We start from the raw sequence: 24,514 nt of genomic DNA, 5'->3' as shown, positions 1-24,514 counted from the left end.
AGAAAAGGAAGCTGGAAAGCAAGATGGATAGGGGAAGAATGAAAGTACCAGAGAATCATTTTGAAGTACAAAAGTCAGCAAGGATGGGGGGAAAAGCCAGCCCCTCTAACTCTGTAAAAGGGAGCTTCCAGGAGTGATTTTAGGTCTATAAGGCTGTGAGAGAGGCAGAGCACCAAAATCTAAATGGACTGAGAGATTAGTTGCCTGAGTTAAAAACTGGAGGAATCTGTCAAAGGTAAGGAAGGCAAAGTGAAGGAAATGCAGCAAAGGTAACATTGAAACTGTTTCCCCAAAATTAAAGTCTTTTTAGTCCAAAGGGATGAAAAGCCGATCATGGATGACACTGATGTCCCTACATGATCCAAAGTTAAATGTCATAACCTACTGAACTAAATCTTAATGTTAGTTATTACCATTATTTAACTAATTATTAGTGTAGGCCCTTATTACATCAGAATTACATTTATTCAGTCATTCGACAAAAAGATACTATGAGCCCGTTCTGAAAAAGGCAGTGGGTTAGGTGCTGGAGATGTGACTTTTATGATTTATGGAGAGCTTTAAAACTCATAATTTTTCATCCATTATCAGGTTTAAACATCACAACAACCCTATGAGATACATATGACAACTAATATTATCCTCATTTTATAGATAAAGAAAAACTAAAGCTGAGAGTTGTTATCCGTTATCATATATGTAGTAAGCAATCAGAAGTGGCATTAAAATTTAGATCTTCTGCTCCAAGTCATTATTAATCAGAGAAATGCAAATTAAGACAACTCTAAGATACCACTACACACCTGTCAGATTGGCTAAGATGACAGGAAAAAATAATGATGATTGTTGGAGGGGATGCGGGAAAACTGGGACATTCATGCATTGTTGGTGGAGTTGTGAACGAATCCAACCATTTTGGAGAGTAGTTTGGAACTATGCTCAAAAAGTTATCAAACTGTGCATACCCTTTGATCCAGCAGTGTTACTACTGGGATTATATCCCAAAGAGATTATAAAGAAGGGAAAGGGACCTGTATGTGCACGAATGTTTGTGGCAGCCCTTTTTGTAGTGGCTAGAAACTGGAAACTGAATGGATGTCCATCAGTTGGAGAATGGCTGAATAAATTGTGGTATATGAAAATTATGGAATATTACTGTTCTGTAAGAAATGACCAACAGGATGATTTCAGAAAGGCCTGGAGAGACTTACACGAACTGATGCTGAGTGAAATGAGCAGGACCAGGAGATCATTATATACTTCAACAACAATACTAGATGATGACCAGTTCTGATGGATCAGGCCATCCTCAGCAACGAGATCAACCAAATCATTACTAATGGAGCAGTAATGAACTGAACTAGCTATGCCCAGAAAAAGAACTCTGGGAGATGACTAAAAACCATTACATTGAATTCCCAATCCCTATATTTATGCACACCTGCATTTTTGATTTCCTTCACAAGCTAATTGTACAATATTTCAGAGTCTGATTCTTTTTCTACAGCAAAATAACGTTTTGGTCAGGTATACTTATTGTGTATCTAATTTATATTTTAATATATTTAACATCTACTGGTCATCCTGCCATCTAGGGGAGGGGGTGGGGGGGTAAGAGGTGAAAAATTGGAACAAGAGGTTTGGCAATTGTTAATGCTGTAAAGTTACCCATGTATATATCCTATAAATAAAAGGCTATTAAATAAAAAAAAAAAGTAAAAAAATAAAATAAAATTTAGATCTTCCTAAATAAAACTAGAATTCTATACTATATTGAAATAGAACTATGAATTATATCCATGGATTTGATTTTTTCTAAAACATTCCCAAGTTATTTAGTTCCCAAGTTATATTATTCAAATCTGGTGAATGAGGGGGTCACTAAGCTAGATATTATTCTCAGTTTTTATAAAATTAGATGTGACTATAAAAAAAGTTGAAAATGATTTATGTGTACAATGAAAGTAATGATTTTCATTACTTTTAGTTTCATTACTTTAGTTCAAGTATGGTATTCAATCAAAACTATTTAACAGCAGAACACTCAGTGGCATCAGTCTCAATTCTGAGAGACAACCAGCTGGGCTTCTTTTCATTTGGTGGATAAAAGTAAGGGGAAAAAAGAGCAAAGCAAAATTAAAAAAAAATTGTTTTATTACCCTAAGAGGGTAATAAATGATTTGTGAGTACATGATTGAGTAAATGAGTGCATGATTGGGTAGACATTTGACCAAAGACATCAATGGATAACAGAGGCCGGGGCATACTTCCTATATCATCTCCACTTAGTAATTTAAGTACATAACCTTTTAGAGTACTAATCTAGCAGACTGGCACCATTTTTTCATTTGCAAACATATATTATGGTTGTTGTTCAATCATTTCAAATTCTTCATAAATGTATTCGAGTTTTTTTGTTTTAGTTTTGGGTTTTTTTGGAGAGGCAAACATCCTGGAGTGATTTGCCATTTTCTTTCTCCAGCTTATTTTACAGATGAGGAAACTGAGTTTTAAAAAGGTTAAGTGATTTGCAAAGAGTCACACAGCTAATTAATATTTAAAGTCATATTTGAACTTGTTATCTTGAATCCAGCCCAGCACTCTACTTCATCACCTAGTAGTCCTTTGCAAGTATGCTTTGTTTTTTGGTTGTTTGGTTTTGTTTTGTTTTGGTTTTTGATGGGTCTTTTTAAAAATATATTTAGAACTTCTATTGTATCTCTTTTTTTGTTACATTTATACATATTTATGGGAAAAATTAAGCATTTTCATAACATGGAACAATAAAAAGATGATTTACATGAAACTGCAAATTTATCTAAAATTTATTATTCCTTTCAAATATACAACAAAATTATCTTAATTTCTTTTAATCTTTTTTCATCAGTCCTTTCCACTTTAGAGACAGCTACCATGAGACATGTGTAAAATTATTCTATACATACTTTTTTATATCAACTCTTTCTCTGACTGTAGATAGAATCTTTCTTCATATGTCCTTAAAAGTTAAATTAGGTATTTGTGTTGCCTGTTCCCTTTTATTGTCCTGCCTCAGTTTTCCCAAATTGTTCTGCCTCATTTTCCCTGAATTGTTCTGCCTGAGTACCTTGAATTGTTCTACCTCAATCCCTCTAGTTGCAATTCCCATTTTCTGATCATTAGAATTAAGATAATTAGGGCTATGGAGATTTGGCATTCCAAAAGATAAGACTCCAGATGTACTACCTCAGATACCTAATTGGCATTGTCCATATCTCTAAATTTCAGACTTCCTATCTCTATTGGATATCTCCTAAATTCTCCCAATTTGTAAGAATTTATGGTCCTACCCCCCCCCCCCCACCCCGCCCCCCCCCCCCCCCCGCCCCCCCACTCACCATTGTTCAGACTCTACTACCCCACCCCACCCCTCTTTTGCCTATCTACCTGAGCTTAAAGCCATATATATGTCATTGAGAACTCACATTCCAGCTGGATGTTTTGAGACATCAGCCCTGGGGGCAATGTGCCCTGTGCACAATCTCTCCCTCTCAAATAAAATATAAAAAACTCTCTAATCTCTATCTTGTCTCAGTTTCTCCAGCATTACATTTGGAGGCTTCCCAAAGAGATATTAGAAATGAGAGCAGGATTAGAGATTAGAGACCTTCAGTTCTCTGCCTTCTGCCTTGGGGTGGCTGAGGATCTGGGCTCTTTATCAGGGAGAGGCAGGCCCTCTGGATTTCTCTAGAGTCTCTGGGAAGAAAGCAGTTTTCAACCACAGCCAAGCCCAACCGTGGACACCTTCATTTCGGCCGTAAGAGAGTAAGTCTGTTTGTCTTAGGACATAACTGCTCTGTTTAGCTGTTCTGTCTGCTGTGCCAGCATTTGGATTCTCAGAATAATAAAATGCCAACGGGCATTAAATTCTGAGAATGGTTTCAACAGGACTCTAGATGATACCATCTGTTGTGAGTGTCTTCTAAGAAACATCTGGTTTGAATGTCTTTTGATGATAAAATCTGAGTGCTTCTAAACACTACCTAGTTCTGTGTGCCAATGGCACAACATTTGTAATAGTCAAAATAACTTATTCACTCAAAATTGTTCTTAAAACAGTAATACTGTTACTGAATACAATATTCTCTTAGTTCTGCTGATTTCATTCTTCATTATTTCATAAAAGTCTTGCCTTTTTTTCTAAGATCATTGAGTTCATACTTTCTTATTATTAGTAAAGTAGTAATCCACCATAATCCTATACTACAAATTGTTCAGTCATCCCCCAGTTGATGGGCATCCCTGAAATTTCCAGTTCTTGGCCACAACAAACATTACTATAAACATTTTAGAAAATATGGGTTTTTTTTCTTTTTTCCCTAATTATCTTTGGAAATAGACCCAGTAATGGCATTATTGGGTCAAAGGGTATGGGAAGTTTAAAAATTCTTTAGGCAAAATTCCAAAATGCTCTCCAAAATAACTGGATCAGTTCACCAACTATGGGTTAATGTCCCAATTAGTTTTGGAAAGTAAGAAGCCCATTCTGTCAACAGCCACATATACAAACACAAAATACTCCAACCATCAAATTAGCCAAAATGACAAAAATGATATTTATTCAAAGGACAACAAAACAAGCACATTAATTCCCTGAAACTGAGTTGGTTTAAGTATTCTGGAAATTTGAAACTGTGCCCCAAGTCACTACACTGTTCTTACCCTTTGATCCAATGTGAAAGGCCCTTAGGCCTATACCCCAGAGATCAAAGCTAGAAGAAAATGAACCATAAGCACAAAAAATATATACTTCTTTTTGCAGTGGCAAAAAATTAGAAACAAAGCGAGGCTATCTTCTGGGATTAGCTATGATATATAAACATAGTGGAATATTATGGGTGGTTTCAGAGAAAATTGGGAAGATTTTCACGGAGAGTAAAGTGAGCAAAGCAAAAAGTTACACAATTTGTGCATCATTAGAAAAGACTTCTCTGAAAATTTTTAGAACACGATCAATGCAATTTTAAACCACCACTGAGACTATTTGCAAAATGAATATGCATTTTTGGAAGACATGGACAATGTTAGGATTGACTTTATTTGGCTGTGCATATTTTTACAAGTTTTTTTTTTAATCGGGGGAGGGAAGGGGAGAAAAAGATAAATGTTCAATTTGGGGGGGAGGGAAGGGGAGAAAATGATAAATGTTCGATTTTTTAAAAAAATGTAAATAACTTACTTATAACAATAACATATATAACATATAACACCAGATAAGCAGGTTCAAATCCCGACTGACCCCTAGTGGTTGTGGAAACGTGGGCAAAGCACTTAACCATTTAGTGCTAGGCAGCTCTTCCAAGATTATAAATAGCAGAAAAGGTACTTTCCCCATTTCCTAACTTAAGTCTCCTAACCTGTGAGATCCCTAGGCAAAGGACTCTCCAAGAGCAAAGGAAGACGAAAATCAGATGATTCTGTTTATACTGGTATCCCCAGCGCTTTAGATGGTGCCGAGCACACGGTTAAGAGCTTAATAAATGCCTGTTAACTCCAAACAGCATAAATTTAAAACGTCGGGGGCTATTCCTGCTGAAGACAGCAATAACTACAAGAGGAAGAAGGGGGTAAAGGGACAAGCAGCATTAACTTCTACGTTCAGCCAGATGCTTGAGTCCCGAAAAGAGCCGGCCTAGACAGCTGCACATGCGCAGAGAGGCCGGGAAGTAGTGGTCGCGCATGCGCAGAGACGCTGGCCCCTTGTGCGGCTCCGATTACAAGCCAGAGCTACTTCCGGGGGGAAAGAAAGAGCAAGGAGGGAGGGCCAGAGGGGGAATTGCGCAGAAGTTTTGAGGCTGTGTTTGCAGGTAGAGTCGGCTCTGGTCTCTCCGTCTTCTAATTGTGGCGTTGGGGTAAAGATGCCGGGTAGGGGGACGCGCGTGGAGGATGGACCCGAGCCCGCCATTTCCGCTAAACTGCCCCTAAATAAGGAGGAACTCAACTCAAAGGTAAGATTGGGAATGTTACAGTGGAAGCGCCCCCTGTGGGCGAAAGGAGGGTTTCTAGATGAGCCGGCCTTTCCATCATCCCCGAGCGGAAGGAAGGCGCCTCCCGAGCGGAAGGAAGTTGTCGTTTGGACCAGGGTTTTGTGCGCCTCCGCTGATAGCCGGAGAAGCGTTGTTAGTGCGGACTGCAGGCCGCCCCTTAAGGACTACTTCCCCACCGTTCTCTACGCCACGCGGTCACGTGGGAGAAGCTACCGGTCACGTGGGAGAAGCTACGGCCCACCGGAAGACTCCCAAGTTAACGCCGCTGCGGCTTATTTCTCTCCCCCCCCCCCCCCCCCCCCCCCGTCCCCGGCCCTTTTTTAAATAGCCAGTAAGCTCTTTGGAACCCAGGTCCCTGGGGAGTTACGGGCAAGAGCCACGGGGAGCTATGAAAGGGAGCTTCAGGTGGGGAACGTGAGCTAAATGTTACGGTGTCTGCCACGGTTCTAGTTCCGGTTCACGGCCTTGTCCTGAACATGGCGTGGGTCGTGAGGGATTTTATATTCGATAAAACAGAAGGGATTGGAATCTAGCGTTGTTAGCGGGGAGGAGGTTACCTCATTGGAAGTGGGCATAGGAGTAGAGAGAAACCCAGGGGTTACTGTCAGGGACACCTTAGATTTCTTAAGCCCCCAGAGACACTACTCCCTCAGCATTGCAAGCTTTTAAAAAAGTGAATAGAAAAGAATTCTGTGGTTTAGGAAAGGTTATTATATATACATATATATATTAATATATATTATAATAATTAATTAATATGATGATAATAATTAACATAATTAATATAATATATAATAAAGGTTATATATAAAAAACGCTCCTTTTTCCAGCCAGAATTGGAATCTTGGTATTTACAGCTATAAAGTAGCTTGAAGATCAGTTTGCCCAGTGCCCTTTTCTGCTAGGCAACTAGATGGTTCCGTGGATTGATTGAGTGCTGAATCTGGAGTTGGGAAGACCTTGATCCAAATTCAGCCTCAGACACTTAAGACCCCGGGCACGTCACTTAATCATGTTTCCATTAGTTTCCTCATTTTTAAAAATAGAGATGATAATAATAGCATCCACCTCCCAGGAGGATTGTGATAATCAAATTAAATACTTGTTAGTAGCTGGTGCCTAGCACATGATAAGTGCTACATAGATGTTAGCTATTATTATTAGATCTGAGGAATTTAAAGCCTAGCCTATTAAAGTTAGTTGATACAAGATCACAGAATTGGAATTTAGCCCTCTACCCCTGACATCAACTACTGCCACAGTGTGATAAATTCATTTAGTTTTGAATTCTGGATATGATAACAGCTTCATAGGGTGGTGCTGGACTTTCAGAAAGTACCTACTATGGGCCAGGCACTATGTAAAGTGCTGGGGATACAAAAAGTGGCAAAAGACAGTTCCCATATTTAAGGAGCTTATAATCAATGGACGGAGAGGGAGGAAGATCAGGATTTGAATCTTTGACTCACTAATTGTTCAGTCCTGGGCAAATTAGTTAATTTCTGAACTGAATATAATTTATCTGTAATGAATAGTGATGATAGTAGTCATCACAATTTATTGGAAAGATTAAATTTAATACTCTATTCAAAATGTACACAAATTCTCTTAAAGTATTATGTTAGCCATTATTTTCCTAGGTAATTTGATTCCATGGAGGAAATTTTCCATGCATCTTTATTTCACTTGTGACTTTGGCTTTGTTTTTGGCTGTCAGTATAAGACATTTCATGGCTAATTCATTATACAATTTACTGACAAAAAGTCAGGACCTTTATTATTGGGTCTGAAGTGAATGAATATTATACTAGTCAGCCTTTAAAAATAAGGATATTCAAAGGAACGTAAAAAGTATTTGTTAGCTTCGGAAGGGTACTGTTGGTAACACTGCATTGTTATATTGGCAGAATACGTTATACTATATAGTATGATAAGTTCATGTATATACCATTTAAAAATTGTCTCACATTTGTCTCACAGCCTTGTGAAATAGTATAAGTATCAGCTATTTCCATTTTACATTTAAAGAATTAGATAATCTTAAAAGTTGTGACTTGTCTACAGACACAGAGCTATTAAGTGTCAAAGCTGAGTTTTTCTGATTACTAAATCTAGTGATCTTTCCTATATTGCAATTTGTCATTGTAATCATCAAATTCTTTAGTTTGTTACTTTCTTAAATGTTATCTAATCCAAGTCATTTGTTTTACTTGGGGTGATAATCAGTGTGCGGGTGGCTATTACCACACCCCAGTCTCCATCAATAAGTTTACTGGATAGCTTGTAGGGATTCACAATCTTAACAAGCTCTTCTCTTTCTAACTACTGCCTAAAATAACTGCATATCCACCTCCACACTTCATTTAGTGTTCAACTTCCCCATTGTATCCAACATTTAGAGGAAAGGAACTAGACAAGTTATTACTTTTTTATATGTATTTAAGAAAGTTCACATTAAAACCTAATCTTATATGTACAAACATCTTCTGAATTGCCCATTGTGGTGGGTAAGAGGTGATCCTATCCTAACAGAATGCAGATTCTGGTAAGCTAAAAGGCTTTCACGATGGGTGCAGTGATCTGTAAGTCTATCCTCATGCCAAGTTGGAGAAACATGCCTTTGAGTTGGCTGCAAAGTGATGAAATTTTCAGTCACATGAACTTTCAAAGACCATCTGCTAAGTCATAGATTGCAGTCTCCATTGATAGAGAGAAATAGTGCTCTTTTGGACAATATTACAAACCCATGATTTTTTAAAACATATACAGTAGCAACTTATAATGCCTTTTGATTCTTATAATTTTACATTTGCATATGTATATAGCATTCTGTTCTTTTTTTAAAAATTCTACATTTTTTCTTTTTATATTTATAACATCCTTTGCATTCTTCGTGGTGTTATAGTATGTTCTTTTGCATTGATATGCCATGTGTTTTTGTTCTTTTGTCTTGGTCAGTGCTAAGCATAATTAGAAATGATACTTTTTAATTAATTTCTTGGGATATATTTACAGTAGTGAGATGACTGAGTCAGATTGTTGAGAAGATAAAGCTAGCTATATTATGTAGAAAAACCTCTCAAATGAGAATATCTGTTTCAATCTTGTTTTTACTAGATTAAAGAACAAAAAGTTGTCGTGGATGAACTTTCTAACTTGAAGAAAAACAGAGTAAGTAATAACCAAATTAATTTTGCACATATGATAATAAGAGATCTAACACTTTTTTACATTTAAAGAACAGTCTTATGCATTTCAGTTTAGCTTTTTACAATTTGATGGAGTAGGTATAAGCATTATTCCCATTTTGCATATGAGGAAACAGACTCAAGTTAAATGACTGACCTATTGCCACAACTGTTAAATGGCAAAGATAGAATTCAAACCCAAAGTTACCTGATTTCCAAGTCCACTATGACACAGATTTTGCTACCTATGGTCTTCTTGCTTCTACTGAAATTAATAATGTGGAGAGGAGAATGTTTAAAACTATTGATGGGCAATCCATTCTAGAAATTAGTGGGTAGTAACAAGTTGTTCTTCCTAAATGATGATAAAGTAAAAGGAAGTAAACTTAAACTAAGAGCAAAAGAGATCAGGTTAAGATAATTTAAACATGAAGTGATGAAGCATGTTAACAAGATTGTGGAAACAAGATAGACTCTAACTCACCCTCCAAAAAACAAACCTTAAGCCCATCTCTTTGGGCATTATAGGCAGATAATAGTCTCTTTATAGCTCACCTTAAGATTTTCAAAGTATTTCATAAGGCTGTGAGGTAAGGGAGCCAGATAACCTTTAGCAGATGCTTCAAGCCCTATAATTCACTTTGCAAAACCAGAAAATATTTCCTTCCTTTTGGGTGCCATTTTTAATGTTCCAGCCTTAACTCTGTGGGACCACTGTGGAATTCTGTGATCTTAAAGACATAACTTATCCCATAAGGCAGGCATTGCCACAATATCATAACATATCAGAGCCACAGCCATATCTTTGTTAACATACAAGAGTCACTGTTGTGGCTTTTTAATTATGTTTGCAATTTATAGTGCTTTTCCATTGATCAATTCTGTTGTACTTCCTTATCTTTTATAGTCTTGAACAATAGGTTCCTGTTTTATATTTGAGTAATTTAATCTAATGATTTAGAGGTGAAAGGGACCTCAGAAACCATCAATCCTTGTTTTACAGTTAGGGAAACTAAGAATTCAGAAGGGAACATTTATCAGAGGAAGAATTTGAAGCCAGATTCATTGATTTAAGAGCCAGTACTCTTTCTGCTTCATCATGTCTTTAGTATCTTTCTTCAGAAGTACAGTATTCTTTGAATTGCACTGAGAACAGATAGAAGTACTTATTTAAGTGAGATAAGTTTGGTTGGTAAATTTATAAAGGATGAATTATAAGACACAAAATGATTCTTATAAACTTTTCACAAACTTCACTTGTCCATTTAGTGCACTTAAAAAGCTTGCAAACTGTTAATAGTTTTGACAGAATAATACACTTGAATTTTTTAAAAACCATGCAATTCAGTGTGGCATAATAGATAGAGAGCTATATAGTCTCTGAATCAGAAAGATCCTGCATTCAAGTTCTGATTTACTCATATTGGCTGTATTACACTAATCAAGGTACTTATTTATAAATTTCCCAAGCAATTTTCTAGGACTTAAAATGTTAAGCAAGAGCTTCCTATACCATATCTAATGTATGGCTGGCTTTGTATGTAGATAGCAGTAGTTATGTCATTGAGTGATTGCAAATGTTTTCAAAGATTTGCTACTTAATGGATCAAATCTTGATATAAGCCTAAAATGTATTTTTTGCAGAAAGTTTATAAGCAGCAACCAAACAGCAACATATTCTTTCTTGCAGACAGAACAGAAATGCTCTCTGAAAGTAAAAGTGAGTTTTTTTCTATTATGTATTTATTATTCATATTTGTATAGAGTTCCTTTTTTTTTTTTTTAAAGTGATGGTAGTTCTTTTAATAACAAATTTTTTAAAGTCATAATAGATATGGTGCTGATGGTTGTATATTAATAAAGAATTCGTCATGTATGTTTCAATTAAATGAGATTATTTGATCTGTAAATTAAATGTTCAGAAGTATGGAAGACTACAAAATTATACTAGCTTGCCTCCAACTCAGGCAGTCTATTGTGTACTTTAAACATAATAAAACAAACAAAATGATTAGTATTCTTGTGTACTACCAGAATATGTTTTATTCTATAAGACTGATTTAGTTGGATTACCTGCATTATAAGTTAATAGTATTCTAAAATACTTAATTTAATATTCCTTTTTTTTTCTCCATAGACACATTAGATGAGTTGAAAAAAATCCACCAAGAAATAGAAAATACAGAAAAAAACAAAAGCAAGAAATAAGTTTGCTAAATTGCACATAATGTGTGGTATTTGTTGTTCAGTCACTTTATCCATTGATGGGTATGGTGGGTATGAATTTTTACACAAGAATTTACTCCAGAATCTCAAGCGACGAGGACCCAACAGTAGTCATCAGGTGTTAAAGACTGATAATGATTATCATTGTTTATTTTCTGGTCATGTCCTTCACTTAAGAGGTCTTTTGACTCCGCAGCCTATTGAAGATGGAAGAGGCAATGTATTCCTTTGGAATGGAGAAGTCTTTAGTGGGATAAATGTAGGAGCTGAAGAGAATGATACTCAAATTATGTTTAATCATCTTTCCTCATTTAATAATGAATCTGAAATTATATCACTTTTTTCAAGCATCCGTGGTCCATGGGCTTTTATTTATTACCAGATATCTAGTCATTGTGTGTGGTTTGGCAGGGATTATTTTGGTCGTCGTAGCTTACTTTGGCATTTTAGTAATACAGGAGAGGGTTTTTGTCTTGCTTCAGTGGGTGCTCAAGCTGTTGGAATAGAAAACAAGTGGCAGGAAGTTCCAGCGTGTGGAATTTTTAGAATTGATCTCAAATCCTCTGCCATTTCCAAACGGGTGGTTTTAAAATTGTATCCTTGGAAATACATTTCTAAAGAGAATACAATAGAGGATGTTGACAAGAGTCTTAATCAGATTTCAGATGATTTGCCAAAATTTGTATCTATTGAGATAAATGGTGCCAGACTTTTTCTTAAGACACCTGTTACTCCATTAAATACAAATTTACCACCACAAGATTCATTTGAACCTGCTCATAGATCTCATATCACAGCAACTATAGAAAATCTTCAGGTTTTTCTTAAAGATGACCACATGAAAAAAACAGTTCATCAGTTAATTCATGTCTTAAGTGAAGCAGTAAAGAGACGAGTTTTATGTTTATCGAGGACTGAAAGTGTATTCCTAAATGATAACCTTTCTAAAGCCTCTGCTAAGAAGGCAAATATTGCAGTACTTTTTTCTGGTGGTATTGATTCCATGGTTATTGCAAGCCTTGCTGATCAACATGTTCCTTTTGATGAACCCATCGATCTTCTTAATGTAGCTTTCATGACTGAAGAACAGACTGGCCATACTACTTTCACCAAAAATAGTGGTAAGGCAAAAAAACATGTTGAAACACCTTCCAAGGAAAACAGTAAAAGATCTGCTACCACAATTGACAATATTCAAGACCAAAATATTAATGTGCCAGACCGAGTTACTGGCAGAGCAGGACTAAAAGAATTGAAAGCTCTAAATCCTTTAAGAATTTGGAATTTTGTTGAAATTAATGTTTCCCTGGAAGAATTACAGAGAATGAGACAACATCGTATAAGCCAATTAGTTCAACCCTTGAATACAGTTTTGGATGACAGCATTGGTTGTGCAGTTTGGTTTGCTTCTAGAGGCATTGGCTATGCTATGAAAGAGGATGAAATGAAACCATACCAGAGTTCTGCAAAGGTATGGTATAGATTCTTAAATTGTAATGATTTCTTAGTCTTACTATAGATAAGTTTAATAAATAGTGAGCAAATAATTGTATTATCAAATTATTAGAGAAATAACTTTCATAAATCTTCGGTTGATTTTATTTAATATCAGAAAATGATGTTCTCCATCATAAAATATAAATCTCCTTGGAGAGTTTTTGTAAAGGGAATACTTTATCATTTATTTGTGATTATTAACTAAATCATTAATTTTGTCAAGGCAAACAAATAGAGGACAGATTATTCCTTTTTCTCACTTCCAGTCCTGGGTAGATGATAAATGTTTATTAAATGATGACTTAATTCACTTACTAGCTTATTTTGGAACAGATGTTTTTCCCTAATATTTTAACATGAAATTAAAAACAACAGCATAATTAAAATGTAAGCCATGATAATATATGAAGCTTTTTTTAGTATACCTAGAGTTTTTATGCCTTTGTATTTTTTGAATTGTTTTATTTAGAAATGCTTTCCTTTCCTTTATTTTTTCTTTTTTTTTTAAATAGTATTTTATTTCCCCCAAAACTTGTAAAGATTGTTTTCAGTATTCATTCTTGTAAGATTTTGTTTTAATTTTTTTATCCTTCCTTTCCTTATCACCTCCCTCTCCAAGACAGTAAGCAATCTGATATAGGTCATACATGTACAATACTTTTAAACATATTTCCATATTTGTCATGTTGTACAAAATAAATCAGACAAAAGGGAAAAGAACACAAGAAAAATTAAACAAAAAAAAAATACCCACCTCATCATTTCTTATAGAACAATAACATTCCATTCCATTCTTATACCATTACTTATTCAGCCATTCCCCAGTTGATGGACCTCCACTCATTTCCAATTCCTTTCCACCACAAAAAGAGGTTCTAGAAACATTTTTGCATTTGTGATGTTTCCCTGTTTTATGATCTCTTTGGAATACAGTAGTGACACTGTTGGATCAAAGAGTATACACGGTTTTTAGAAACCATTGGGAATAGTTCCAAATTGCTCTCCAGAATGGTTTGGTCATGTCACAACTCCACCAACAATGCATTAGAGTCCTAGTTTTCCTACCATTATCTCCAACATTTATCATTATATTTTCCTGTCATCTTAATACTTTCCCTTCTGCTTTAGTTTTGTTATGGCTTTCCCTTATTGAATTATTTTACTTATCCTTACATTAAAAACAAAATGTAATTAAATGTATTCAAACTTCTATAGGTAGTTCTTACTGGGATTGGTGCAGATGAACAGCTTGCAGGATATTCTCGTCATCGTGTTCGTTTCAAGACACATGGTCTAGAGGCATTAAATAAAGAACTAGAAATGGAACTGGGTCGAATTTCTTCTAGAAATCTTGGTCGTGATGACAGGGTTATTGGTGATCATGGAAAAGAAGCAAGGTAATCCAAATGATGTGGCTTTGGTGAGGAGACAGAGAAAGTATTAAGTGTTAAAGATTAGAATAGAGATTAAAAATTAGAAAAGTTATAAACTATTAAAGATCAGATAATCCACTTTCCTCTTACAAATGAAAAAAAAAATCTAGAGAAGTAGTGGTATAATTAAGGTCACATAGCAAGTTAGTGAGATTCTGTGGGTTTATCAACTTGCAGTCCAGGATACTTTACACTACCTTAATCTGGGCCTTTTAGGTTTCTTTTTTTTTTCTTTTCTCTCTTTTTTTTTTTTCTTTTCTCTTTTTTCTTTTTCTTAAGGGATGATAACATAAATAGAAATAGCAGTGATACTAGCCTGGCTTTATATTATAAATACCCTCCAAAGAACAAAACATTTTCAACTGTTATCATCTTATACCAGCTCTAAGATTCTTTTATGTATAACTTTATTTCTGGAGGCAGGATGTAAAGACACAAACAATGAAATAGTCTAAAGTAGTTAAATGTACATATTTTATCACTAATCTTGTCCTTTGAACCAATTATTTGTTAATATTTGAAATTTACTAAAAATTTCAAAACCTGTATTATTGACAACTGTTTTCTTTTTCATTGAGATTCTATTAATTTATACCCAGATATGCTTATTTAGTTTAATGGGAGGGAATTTATTTCCTTTAAAACATATTCAAAAGACCTGAATTACATATTATTTATGAAAACATTATTTTACCTCAAGGGAAAAAATACATTTGGAAAGTTTCCAGAAATTACAGTATGTTGCCATTATATAGATCTTCCCGGGTTTTTTTTTTTAAGTACTATTACATTTTAATATAAGATGCTTGTTTTTTTCTCTCTTGATAATTGAACCATAGTAAAAGTGCTTTACTGATATTTATGATTCTTCTAATCAAAAAAATGCTGTGTACTATGCTTTTTTTGCTAGCTTTTGTTAAGGAAGAATTACTCTGTAATATGTAACAAAAACATTATTTGGCATTAATCATTTGTGTTATAGTAATAATTGTTTTTTTAGGGGGTGATGAGGATTAGTCAGTAGCAAAGAGGCTAGCAGTCACTGGCAAGTAAAAGATTTGCAGAGCTAGAAAAGGAAGAAGTGAAAACAGTTGAGTTGTACAAATCTGACAGATTATTGCTAATGTTATTAATAACCTAATAAAATAAGCTTAAAAATTGAAAATAATATTTGAGTTGTCATACTATCTCAGTGACTTTTAAAATTTGAACATTATTAAATAAATATGATTTTTCAAGTTTATACTTTGAAATATAAAAGGATTTGGCCTCTTGACACCTTATTTTTCATCCCCTATAACTTTTATTTCTGTGGGTTGGATGTGATAGAAAAGGCAAAAGTACTCATTGTGATTATATTTCTTTTAAGTAAATCTTCAAGATGTTGAATTTGACAATTTTAAACCTTGTTCTTTGTTATTTGGCAAGTATTGAGACATCTCTTTTTACCTTGATTAATTTCTGTTTTGTACTAATTCATTTACTCCATAGCCAAAGAAGTTTTCATAATTACATTGCTAGAAACAGTACCTTCAAAGTTCTATTTTCAACTAGAATTGTTCATCTTAAATCAACAATGTTAAAAAACAGTAATGAACAGAGTTGGGCATTATTTTTTAACCTCTTTTCATGAAAATTTTGTTTTTCAATTTAGGTTTCCTTTCCTTGATGAAAATGTCGTCTCCTTTCTAAATTCTCTATCTATTTTGGAAAAAACAGACTTGACTTTGCCCCGTGGAGTTGGTGAAAAATTGATTTTGCGCCTTGCAGCATTAGAACTTGGTCTTACAGCTTCTACTGTTTTGCCAAAAAGAGCTATGCAGTTTGGATCTAAAATTGCAAAAATGGAAAATAATAATGAAAAGGCTTCTGATAAATGTGGTAGACTCCAGATGTTATCCTCAGAATAACTTTATTGAATAGGATGTTTACAACATCAAATTATTGCATAAAAATAAAATATTTTTCTATCATTGTGTAATGTAGTTCATTTAAAACTCAAAATAATTTTTCTTTAACTTACAAATCAGTTGCTAAATACTATGAGAATTGCTGCTTTTTTTCCTTTTAATTCATTTGAAAGTACAACTTTGATATGTTAAACTGCTACTGATATTAACATACCTTTGAACCCATATTTGCTGCATTCATTGAAACATAGGATAACATAATATACATCTTTTAACATTTATTTGCATTCCAAAATAAAAACCTTACTTGTGATTTAAGGTATTTAATAAATTCATTACCCATAAAATAGATATATTAACCATTTGCTTAAAGGACAGAATTGCTACTAAGAATTTTGTGTCTGTACTAACTTACACAAAATGCTCTCAAAGATTTGAGAAGGAATGTGTCACCTGGTAACCTCCTGTTTTAACTATTTTTTTCTTTCTAATTAGGTGCTAAGTTAAGTCATTAAGGTTATTAAAGGACTGAAAGTATTCTTGGCAATATCTCAGATTTTTAATGCCCAAGGTATAAAACCCTCAGTTATTCTGAGGAAGTTACAGCTCAGATTAAGGTTAAATTCCAGGTTTTTTTAAGAATGTAAGGAACATTTCAGAAAATACTTTATAAACTGGGTTTAAATCCTGCTGTGTTTCATAGTGGTTATTTTACCCCAGGGGAGTCACTTCACTTCTTAGTACTCAGTGAAAACAGGTTCAGTTTCTAGCTAGTAAGAATTTAAAATTTAACAGGTCAATATTATCCTCTTTCAGTACAAGGTCTATTTCTAAACTATTTGGAAAGTAAAGTAGAGGTGTTAGTGACTTTAACAAATATGAGGAAAGAATCTTAATATATTCCCAGATTTGTAGAAATTTTTCATACCTGTGAGTTTCCATAAAACGGGGCTTTTACTCCATTTTTTTTTTTTGTTTGTTTGTTTCTTTTGTTTTTTACTAAGATACTAGACTTTTGCCATCTCCTCTACCTCATTTTACAGATGAGGAAATGAGGCAAAAGTAATTTGCTTAAAGTCACACAGCTACTAAGTGTCTGAGGTAGAATTTTAACTCGGGTAATTCCTAATACCAGACTCCAGGCTCATTCCACTGTATCACCCAGCTGCCTTTCCATAAAACAGCATTTACATGCAGTAGTAATTATTGTATCTTAGTTAAACCACTTTGTTCATTTTGCCCTTCCAATTTATATTTGTTTGAGGTGAGGCAACTCATAAAAAACAGGAATCCTTTCTAATATTTTTGTCTTGGCAGTTGGAATTTATCTTCAGTTACTGAGTACAAATGTAATATGTGATTTAAGCTCGCCATGTGTAGTATTAGCCCTCTCCTGTTCTCCATTTTAAAAGTAAGAATCTGATACCATAGGGGATAGGGGAAGAATCACTATTTTGCCTACATCCATTACAGGTCACCCTGAAAAACTACTCAAAGCTGTTGTGATGATTAAAAAGGTTTGAGAGAGATTATTTCTGGATAATTTAGTCATTTTGTTAATGAGGCCAACACATTATTGATAAAAAGACCATCATAGTGTCAGGCTCACAGTTTATATACCCTTCAAAGAATAGTTGTTCAGTGACAGCTGAGTGACATCATGTTAACCTTTGGACTGAGAGAGTGATTTCTACTTAGACCACTCTAGCCTTTGGCAGTCTATTCAGTTTACCCCATCCAAGCCTGAGCAGGACACAATGGCTATTCCACTTGGCTAGGGTCAGAACCAGAAAATTAGTCCATTTTAATTATCAGTAATGTTCTTCAAGAGACTGACTTAAAAACCAGTACTTTATAAAAAGGAAAGAATTCTATATATCCCCAAATCATTGGTTATTAATTTCTCTCATGCTTCTATGAAAATTCACTGCTATATTTGTTGGTGGAGTTGTGAACAAATCCAACCATTTTGGAGAGTAGTTTGGAACTATGCTCAAAAAGTTATCAAACTGTGCATACCCTTTGATCCAGCAGTGTTACTACTGGATTATATCCCAAAGAGATTATAAAGAAGGGAAAGGGACCTGTATGTGCACGAATGTTTGTGGCAGCCCTTTTTGTAGTGGCTAAAAACTGGAGACTGAATGGATGTCCATCAGTTGGAGAATGGCTGAATAAATTGTGGTATATGAATATTATGGAATATTACTGTTCTGTAAGAAATGACCAACAGGATGATTTCAGAAAGGCCTGGAGAGACTTACATGAACTGATGCTGAGTGAAATGAGCAGGGCCAAGAGATCATTATATACTTCAACAACAATACTATATGATGACCAGTTCTGATGGACCAGGCCATCCTCAGCAATGAGATCAACCAAATCATTTCCAATGGAGCAGTAACGAACTGAACCAGCTATGCCCAGAAAAAGAACTCTGGGAGATGACTAAAAACCATTACGTTGAATTCCCAATCCCTATATTTATGCACACCTGCATTTTTGATTTCCTTCACAAGCTAATTGTACAATATTTCAGAGTCTGATTCTTTTTGTACAGCAAAATAACGTTTTGGTCATGTATACTTATTGTGTATCTAATTTATATTTTAATATATTTAACATCTACTGGTCATCCTGCCATCTAGGGGAGGGGGTAGGGGGGTAAAAGGTGAAAAATTGGAACAAGAGGTTTGGCAATTGTTAATGCTGTAAAGTTACCCATGCATATATCCTGTAAATAAAAGGCTATTAAATAAAAAAATAAATAAATAAAAGAAAATTCACTGCTATAGTTCTAAGATCCAGGGAACTTAGCCACATTTTACAATCAGCATTAAGCTCTGAGCCATTAAATCTATTTATACTTTTTAAGTTCTAGATAGCACAGTAAATAGTGCCAGGCCTGAAGTCAGGAAGACTCATCTTCCTAAATTCAATTCTAGCTTCACTTACTATGTGACCCTGGGCAAAATCAGTTAGCCCTATTTGCCTCATCCATAAATGAGCTGGAGAAGGAAATGGCAAATTACTGCAGCATCTTTGCCAAGAAAATCTTAAATAAGCTCATGAAGAGTCAGAAACTCCTAAACAACAATAAAACTTATACTTTGTTTTTCTCATTCTCTTCATACCTACAGTCATATCTATCTCGTTTCTTTCCATTATCTTACTGGCTTATAATGGGCATTTCAAAGTAAAACCAAAATATATGCATCTCTCCCACTCTCCCCTCTACACATCAAATTAAATTTTGTTTAATTTGGACATCCATATCTGAAATTAGTTATGAAATACATGCTGATCAATATGGTCTTTAGTAACTATATATGATAGATTGATTTTAGGGAAAAGGGTTATTTTTCTGATAAGATTAAATATTAGCACAAATTACTATTACAGCAAAATCCCTTTGGGATATATTGGAAGCACTGGAAAAAAGGAGTAGTGAGTGTCTCTGATCAGATCTTTATCATTGAATGAGTAGGAATTTGCACCACCTTTGTAATATATTTAAAAGGAAGAAAGCACATTGTCAAGCAGTAAAGAATCTGTCTACTTGTGAACTACTAATGCCCTGTTCATCCAGTATATGGGTGATTGCATTAGTTTTCCTACCTAGTCTCATTGCCTTCAGGCTTTTGAGTATAGACCATGTTGACCTCTACTGTTAAATCTTTCCAAAAAAATACTGTCATCTCCAAATGCTTGAGTAGCTCTCCTGCCTCTTCTGTTACTTGTGAGATGTGATTTTTTTTTGGTGTGGTTGATCCCTCCACTGATAAAAATGATTCAGTCTCATCTTGTATTATTTGTCTATATCTTGTTCTTTTAAGGATCTTGAGGATAGTCCACTGAACCATTTGGACTATTAAGGAGCAGCTCATTTTGATATATTTTTCATGCTTTTAATGCCACTTCTAATGCTCATTTATGTTCATTTACCACAACTTTCTTAAAGCCCCTATGTTTCTACTGCTCTTAATGTTTGTTCTTTGGAGCTTTGAGCTGTTTGAGATCATGATATCCCATTCTGGGCCAAATAGAATCATCAGAATTGTTGGTAAGCGCTTGAGGTCATAAGAAGTTTGGGATGATTCAAAGCACTGTACAAATTGCAAAATATTCTCCAGGTCACAGGAAAAAGTACCAAACATGATAATATATTTGTTAATTGTTTTTTTTTTTTTTTCACCTCCTAACAGATCAGTATTCAAAACAATATGATTTAGAATATACTTCCTTTAATTTAATTTAACCATTATTGCTATTATGATTTCTTTCAAGTAAGTATGTACTTTCAATCACTATTGCTACCACATGCAAGATATTCTGCTTAGTGCTGAGAATACAAAAGAAAAAATTTTAAGAGCACTTACCCTCAATATGACAGGTATGTGGATCAGTGTGATATGTGAAAGAGACTTAAGAGAACAGGTAAAATCAGAGAACTCTGGAAATATTTGAAATGTGAAAGTGCATCAGCTGGGTTGTTTTTCAGACTATCCTGCTTATCTGTGCTCCCGGCAAAGTGATGTAACTACAGTCCTGGAAAACTTGTATTCCCTCATGTTGGTCCTCTCCTCTAAATAATTGATACCCATCTTTCAAGAACCATATCAAATACTAATTCACAACACCTGTAGGACTTACCATCCACGGCATTCATGTGGTATTGGCAATATATGGCTTTGTGCTCTACTGTATACCTACATGTGCATATGTAATATTAACATGTGCTACATGTACGTATAACACTATTTCTTATTTTATTATGCTATAAAAAATATATACATCTTTTTCCCCACTAAACAAACTAGTGCTTTATAGTTCTATTTTGTAATCCACCCTTCCACTGAGCCTTGCTTATATGTTCTTCGAATATTAAATCACTACGTGTTCCAGATTGGTTTTTTTAGGCGAGATCTTTGATTTCAATAGGTTAGGGAAGTCCCAGTGAGGAAATTCCCTCCACCAGTGAAGTTTAAAAGCAAAGAGACCTACCCGATCGCTGACTCACTCCTCCCTGCCCCTGCCCCTGCCCCTCCCCCTTCCCCTCCAGAATACAGAAACGACTTCGAATCCTGCAGCCGCTGGTCGGCCCCAGGACCAGGCAAGCCTGGGCGGAGGCCCTGATCCACCAGCGCCGGGACCCTGGGAAGCCAAGTCCTGCCTCCGCCCCTTTTCCTGCCCCGGTCGTAGGAGAAGCCTCAACCAAAAGCTGAGGTGGACACCGTGGGAAGGAGTGGGCTGGACCTAATTAGGTCCGACTCCGGGGTCTCCATAAACTGGCTCTCCCCTAATCTTCGCACCCGGAGAGCCCTAAGACTGGCTCCTCTCCCTCATCTTCACACCGAGGAGCCGCTCAAACCCTGCCAGAAAACATTTCCCTTAAGCCCAGGATACAACCACAATTTCTCTGACAGTTCCCCCCCACCCTCCCAGCACCCTCCCACCGATCTCCCAAATTTATTACGATAGAACATATTTATTTATTTACTTATTTTATTTTATTTTATTTATTTATTTAGTGTGCAGTATGTATTTACATTTGTTAGGTGAATAAACTGGCAGCCCCTCCATGGAATAGAGGAGCCTGCCAGAGGGCTGGAAGACCTGGATTCAAGTGGTGCTTTAACACACTGGATACCTGTGGGCAAGTGACACTGGAAAAGAAGAAAAAGAATTAGCCCTTCAAGGTTTGCAAAAGTACTTTACCGATGTTATCTCGCAGCAACCCTGTGAAGTAGATGCTAATATTACCCTCAGTTGACTGAAAGGAAAATGAAGCTGAGCCAGGTTAAGTCACTTGTCTAGGGAAATGACTAAGTTACAAAGGAACTGCTAGATTTGCTTCTGTGAAAAGGAGTTTTTTCATAGGGAGTTACCTACATAGATGAAATCATAAGTCAGGATAAAAAAAAATAAATTAGGTGACAAAGTTTATATAATCATATAATCATCAAGTCGGGACTGACTTTTCCTGATCCCATTTAGGGTTTTCTTTGCAAAGCTACTGAAATGGTTTGTCATTTTCTTCTCCAGCTTATTTTACAGATGAGAAAACAGAGGCAAACAGGGTTAAGTGATTTGCACAGGGTCATACAGCTAGTAAGTGTCTTGAGGCCAAGCCGTTTAACTATTGATTATTCAATTTACAACTATGCTTTGATGAGAACATAAAACATAAATAGGGGAAGTAAAACTTGTCCCTAAATAATTAGGATCCAAATTCTAATACTTATAATTGTTGGAAGTCTATAAACAAGAAGCAGCTAGGGGTGGAAGATAACCAGAAAAAGCTTCCTGAAGGAATTGACAACTAAGCTAGATCTCAAAGTATATTTCTGATTTCACTGAGAGAAAAAAATAATGGGTTTCATTCCATGCAAAGAAACAGAGCTGGAAGGGATCATTGAGATTATTTAGTTTTACAAATCACTTTATATATGAGTAAACTGAGGCCCAGAGAGGTTCGAGGACCTATTTAGTCACAAAATTAATGGCAGAGCTGGAATTTGATCCTATTTCCCCTGATTGCAAATCCAGCATCACTCTTCCCTTAATTAAATGAAGAGATAATCAGGATAGATCAAGGAACAGTAAGAAGTCAAATGCCGCAAAATTATAGGTTACATAAAATACAGAGGAGTAGACAGAAACAAGGCTGAAAGCAGTTCAATAATTTAGTTAAAAAATTGAACAACAAGCATTTACTAATATTGCTGTTCAATTATGTCCAGACTCTTTGTGACCCCAGACCCTTTTTTCTTCCTCTATCTGTCCAAATTCATATTCCTTATTTTCATACTATCTGTTTATTTCATCCTCTGTTGTCCCTTTTTCCTTTTGCCTTCAATCTCAACATCAGGATCTTTTTCAGTGAGTACCATCTTCTTATGTAGCCAAAGAGACTTTCTCCTTGAAGGGGTTTTAGAATTTCTGGGCTCCTCTTATCAGTTGGTGGGGGTTGAGAGATAGTGAGGAATCTGGGATGATTCCCAGGTTTTGAGCCTAAGGGACTGGGAAGACTGTTTCACTTTATGTAAAAGGGAAGATTAATAAGTCCTTTGAAATTACTCTCTGAAATGGTTAGATCAGTATAATTCCATCAACATCATATTAGTGTCCCTATTTTTCAGATCCCCTCCAGCATTTGTCATTTCCCCCTTTTTATCATTTTAGCCAATCTGATAGTTATGAGATTTAAAAGTAGTTTTATTGTAACCATCCCAGACACATACAATTCCAAGAAGTGAGATGTTTCCTGACACATTTGTTGGATGAAAGTGAAAAATGAACTTGTTTTTCAATTGAAATGCAAAAATAAAAATAAACTGGATGTATAACTATGTAACAAGGCATGTCATATGACAGTGTAACAAGGCAAGCCAAAGAATGAATTTTATTCTTAACATTTTTTCTACCTTTGAATGTATGTTTTTACATTTATAGAAAGCATAAAGCTATTACAGCTAAGAATATTACTATTTACAGGATAAATAGTGAATCTATTCCTTTTTTTAATGACTTTTTTTAGACACATTTAGCATTTTAGTCTGAAAGTAATGAGGTCACAAAAATAGGTATAGTAGAATGAAATATTTAGAATAGAAAAAGCATCTGTGCTGGCTAATCTCAAATACCTTCACTGTAAAATTATTATAAATAGGTATTAAATAGATATTCAGGCAGCATGGTCCTGTACCTACTGAACTATATTCACTTTTCCCATTTAATGGATGTACATCATAAACCGAAATTAAATTGATATCAATTTTACAAACTATTTATATACCTTAGGGAACAAGTACTGCAGTATGTCCAAAACAATTTTCACATTTATAAAAGAGAAGAGAATGATTTCACCATGAAGAAATGGCAAAAGGGATAGATTCCTAATTGTATTTTCAAAATGCTGATCTCTTGCACAGAAAAGACTTTTTTCAAAGACTACATTAAAAGTACAACTGAATGACGTCACCTTCAAATATTTCACCTAAACCACTAAAGTATTGATTAAAGGCACTTAGAAGTTATTGGGTTTCTGCTTTGAGTGAAAGAATCTAAGTAATGTTTGTTGTCAGCAATCTACACTGAAGAATATCAGCATGGTAGGCATTACACATAAATTCATCTCTCCTACTTAAAATAGTAGTGCAAATTATTATATATTTAAACTTTCCAAGTCATTGTTTGAATTAGGGCACCCTCTATGTTCTGAGAAATTATTT

At 35.1% G+C, this 24,514-nt stretch overlaps 2 protein-coding genes across 8 annotated transcripts in view; both read left to right on the top strand.

Moving 5' to 3' along the window:
* The first annotated feature begins 5,757 nt into the window (after nt 1–5,757).
* On the top strand, nt 5,758–16,343 carry ASNSD1 (asparagine synthetase domain containing 1). 5 transcript variants are annotated; one of them, XM_003764057.4, is made up of 6 exons: nt 5,758–5,987; nt 9,144–9,197; nt 10,859–10,934; nt 11,352–12,911; nt 14,153–14,334; nt 16,025–16,343. In XM_003764057.4, exons 4-6 carry the CDS (start codon nt 11,442–11,444, stop codon nt 16,278–16,280), a joined length of 1,908 nt encoding a protein of 635 aa, XP_003764105.1. In that variant the 5' UTR covers nt 5,758–5,987; nt 9,144–9,197; nt 10,859–10,934; nt 11,352–11,441; the 3' UTR covers nt 16,281–16,343. The 5 variants fall into 5 exon arrangements, with proteins under 5 accessions (XP_003764105.1, XP_012400342.1, XP_031816187.1 ...); XM_012544888.3 differs by having other exon boundaries at nt 5,849–5,987; nt 10,905–10,934; XM_031960328.1 differs by lacking the exon at nt 5,758–5,987 and adding an exon at nt 6,329–6,431 and having other exon boundaries at nt 10,905–10,934.
* A 5,009-nt stretch (nt 16,344–21,352) lies between these two features.
* Nucleotides 21,353–24,514, top strand: part of ANKAR (ankyrin and armadillo repeat containing) — a 96,733-nt gene continuing 93,571 nt past the window's right edge. For 2 of the 3 annotated variants that reach the window (XR_004233068.1, XM_031960321.1), the window contains exons 1-3: nt 21,353–21,506; nt 21,839–21,979; nt 24,215–24,394. Coding sequence is in view for 2 of the 3 variants with exons in the window: in XM_031960321.1 (XP_031816181.1) it covers nt 24,392–24,394 (3 nt within the window). In the remaining variant the exon portion in view is untranslated. The remainder of the gene's footprint in view (nt 21,507–21,838; nt 21,980–24,214; nt 24,395–24,514) is intronic. The other variant, XM_031960320.1, reaches the window with a different exon arrangement.

The sequence above is a fragment of the Sarcophilus harrisii genome, chromosome 3 (assembly GCF_902635505.1).
Source record: "Sarcophilus harrisii chromosome 3, mSarHar1.11, whole genome shotgun sequence".
In the NCBI taxonomy this organism is placed as follows: domain Eukaryota; kingdom Metazoa; phylum Chordata; class Mammalia; order Dasyuromorphia; family Dasyuridae; genus Sarcophilus; species Sarcophilus harrisii.
This window is presented reverse-complemented; position numbering and strand designations above follow the sequence as displayed.

Bases quoted from the DNA above. Each gene is read 5' to 3' on its own strand.
- ASNSD1 (XM_003764057.4), top strand. From the start codon at position 11,442: ATGTGTGGTATTTGTTGTTCAGTCACTTTATCCATTGATGGGTATGGT. The intron at 12,912-14,152 runs GTATGGTATAGA...AAACTTCTATAG, and splicing joins CATACCAGAGTTCTGCAAAG to GTAGTTCTTACTGGGATTGG. The intron at 14,335-16,024 runs GTAATCCAAATG...TTTTCAATTTAG, and splicing joins GATCATGGAAAAGAAGCAAG to GTTTCCTTTCCTTGATGAAA.